Below are 3,637 nucleotides of genomic sequence, written 5' to 3'. Positions count from 1 at the left end.
GACAGTGAATAACGAAACGCAGCCAGAATAAACAAGGACATCTATTGTACAGGCCGCGGCCTAAATGCATGGTGTAAACGTAGCCATAGAACAGGCTGAAAAATATAAGGTATTCCAAGGCTGTGTTCCAAATTTACTGCCAACACTGAAAATGTTACAGTTTACGTTACGTGCACTATAGATTTTCAGTACAGGCATTCAATTTTGGAACATAGCCCAAGTTGCTCCAAATTGTAAAAAGGAATACGATTGGCTGCGTTCAGCAAAGAAAGCAGCTTTGCAACTGTTGTAAAATTCTTCAATACGATTGGTTCTTGCTTTTGGTTCCTTACGGATCTAAACGTATAAACCAATCATATTGAAGAATTTTACAACACCTGCAAAGCTGCTTTCTCTGATAAACGCAGCCATTTGTTATCATGCATTTGTATCGTGCATTCCATTAACTTTGGGGCAAGCATTCGATTGGTTGTTCTAATTTAGTTTAACGCCATTGTGCGCAATGGAATACCTTATATTTTTGTACCATAGGTCAGTTTTTTTTATTCCTGTACCCTCTGAACAGGTGCACACGATCCAATAAGTTGAAACGAAACAAATACATATTTATTTTCATTTATTTCACTTCAACTTATCGCATCGGGTTCAACCTATTGCACAGTTCAGAGAATGCGGGAATAAAAAATAGACCTTACGGTACCATTTATGCCCGTATCTAGTGTACATATCTGTCGTTTGTTGTCTCGTGTGTAGAATTCAACTGAATATTGCTGACTCCGCTCGATCGCGAGGTTATTATTAACTGCAGGAAATAATAAGCATCAAGTACGTATATTTTAAGTGTTCTTGAGTTTTTATTACCAGCTCTTCGGAATGAAATTACGTACATCCAGCGTGCACGTGATTAACCGGTTTTCGAAATTATGTATAATGCATAAGTCTAAAATGTAGAATAAAGTTTGTTCACATGGGGTTCGTTTTCGGGAAAATTTAAATATTCGCCGGGTACATGTGTACAATTTAATGAATCTCGCTATAAAATTATCACACAATTGTATTTATAATTTTATTAAGTAATCAAGACATACAAAATATATTCACACACAATGAATTTTATTATTATTACTATAAATTGTTGAAAATACTGCCCCAGAACAGTCTTGTTATATGGAAAAATGTTACGTTCTGGACATATTTCTTTATGTATAGTAGTTTCACTCTTTTCTCGATTAAGGGTACATCAGAGTATTATAAAACTCCTGTATATTTATTTAGTTGCAAAGTATATTGCTACACATAAGTAACTTTTTTTGTTTAGAAAACTTGCTACGGTTAGCAACGAAATTAACGAGTAAAAGATACACAATAATTAAATATATTAAGTTTTAGATATTATTTAGGTATTTTTAGATTAAGTTACAAATGATGCATTATATAATAATATAATATTTTTAAATAGAAAGTTTTACAATTACAGAATATACGGGATATAATTGTAATAGTCATACAATACACAAAATGTAAGTTTTAAGAAAAAAACACACATTTACTTTACCAATAAAAACAAAACCAATTACATAAAATGATTCTTAATTTTGTGAAGATTTTAAGTTACCTTTGTATTATGTACATTTTTTTATTTTTAAAAGAATTGAATAAAATAAATGTGTAAAATTAATCTTTAAATTGTAGGAAAATTTAATTTTAAAAATAATGATTCTTTTTTTTTATTTAAAATTCTTCTAGTATGTCAAAATATACTTTGATATTTACAAATAAATAGTACAATTTTAAAAAAGACAGATAACGAATCAATTTTAAATAATAAAAAAAATCAATATTTTTAAAATTTTCATTTTTCTCACAATTTAAAGACTAATTTTTTCGTGCAGATTCATTCAATTCTTTTGAAAATATGAAATGTACTTAATGTACGTGAAATCTAAGTACATTTAATCTCTGCTTATACATTGAATAGATGTTGAATGGACGTTGAATAAATATTGAATCAATAAAATCTACATTGCATATACATTGAATCAATGTTGAAGCAATGTTGAATTATAATAGCTATAAGACATGGAATCTATATTTCGCGATGTTGCTGCAATGTTTGTAATGTTGTAATTCAACGTTTTGGTGGATACATATCTGCAATAACATCAAAAAACGTTTCTATACGTACATCTAAATCATTCGCGCGTTTAAAAAGATATTCACTGAAACATTGAAGAGAATAGGACGCAGGTCTTGGCATATGTGCTCGAACCTCTCTCCAGCAAGATTCAATCTCTCGAATATGTGTATCTACAAATCAAAATAAATACGGTAATACTTTGATATAACTACTGAAATTCAATTTTATATATTTACCATCTGCTATCTTATCAGTTTTGGGATCAACGAACTTATATGAATGCTTTCTCTTCAGGCTTTTGAATCCTCTGTCGTTAAGACAATTGTAAGCCTTCCAAAAATGTGAAACAATACTTGTTCCGGGAAGTATCCATTCCTTTATTGTTTTTAACAATGATTCTTTCGTTCCAGTTTCTGCTGGTACAATAAAGATTCTTCTCGTTTCCCGTTCGAAGCCACCATATATCCAGTCACCTTTGATCTTTTTGGTCACATCACAATTCTTCCTTCGGCCAATTTTTGCTCCGTCGATTTCGACAGTCATTCCTAGACCTCCAAGCTTTTGACTGTTCTTTTTCGCCCAATATACACATACCTATCGTATTAATATAATTTATATAATTTAAATTGTACATATTTATGTATTACACATTATAATTATAGATATATCCATATTTACCTCTCTGCAATATTTTATCCACTCATTAATCGTAGGTACTGATAAACCAGTTTCGTAACGCAAAAATTTTTGCCGCGTACGTGGCACCATAACAAAATATGCTGTGAGCCTACATATTATTTGCAGATCTGTGTCGAGCCTATCAAACCATGTTCCTTTCGTGGCACTTTTCTTAAAATTACACATTGCGTTTAGGCTTTTTTTATTATGTTCTTTTTCAGTAGTGGCTTTTTTTTTACATACAAATGTTAATGTTTCTTCATTTAAATCTATAATTTCTTTACAGCTATCACAATTCATTGTAGCTACTAATAAACGATGTTCAACTAAAAAGTCTATTAAGTTCTCTTGGGAATACGTTAAATGAATGTATTTGGATAATTTCATTTTCGTTAGAGCCTTTGGTCTTGCACACGCTTTGTTTACGTCTCTAACGTTCACTTGCGTTTACTATAGGGGTGGCGATACAGTATCGATATTTCGTAATATCAATATTTTTGAGTTGAGATATCGATATTTCAGACTTCGATATTTTGAAATATCGACGCTTTATGTTTACATTGTATCGATATTCGATACAAGTAAAACTTCGGATATTTTCAATCGTAAATTGTGCACAGCTTGCTAATTTGCTATTATTTTATAATCACTAATTTTGTATATCTGTTATACAAAATATAACTTTTCATTTTAGTTCCGAGAAAGTTTTTAATGTAAACGTAATTGTAGCTTATAAAATTAAATAAAAATACAATTATACGAAGAACGTGTTATAATTTTTTGCTAGAAAACACGATTCGTGTCGATATTAATATTTTATTC

The 3,637-nt window shown here is 30.3% G+C and overlaps 1 protein-coding gene across 1 annotated transcript; it reads right to left on the bottom strand.

Moving 5' to 3' along the window:
- Positions 1-1,967: 1,967 nt before the first annotated feature.
- LOC108727349 (uncharacterized) lies at positions 1,968-3,345 on the bottom strand. Its single transcript, XM_018455459.1, has 3 exons — positions 2,816-3,345; positions 2,374-2,731; positions 1,968-2,307 (listed from the first exon to the last, which is right to left on the bottom strand). The coding sequence occupies exons 1-3, from the start codon at positions 3,200-3,202 to the stop codon at positions 2,129-2,131; spliced, it is 924 nt and encodes a 307-aa protein (XP_018310961.1). The 5' UTR covers positions 3,203-3,345; the 3' UTR covers positions 1,968-2,128.
- Between the last annotated feature and the right edge of the window lie 292 nt (positions 3,346-3,637).

Source organism: Mycetomoellerius zeteki, unplaced genomic scaffold (assembly GCF_001594055.1).
Source record: "Mycetomoellerius zeteki isolate Tzet28-1 unplaced genomic scaffold, Tzet1.0 scaffold48, whole genome shotgun sequence".
Taxonomy (NCBI): domain Eukaryota; kingdom Metazoa; phylum Arthropoda; class Insecta; order Hymenoptera; family Formicidae; genus Mycetomoellerius; species Mycetomoellerius zeteki.
The sequence above is the reverse complement of the archived record's forward strand: the minus strand, read 5'-3'. Positions and strand labels throughout refer to the sequence as shown.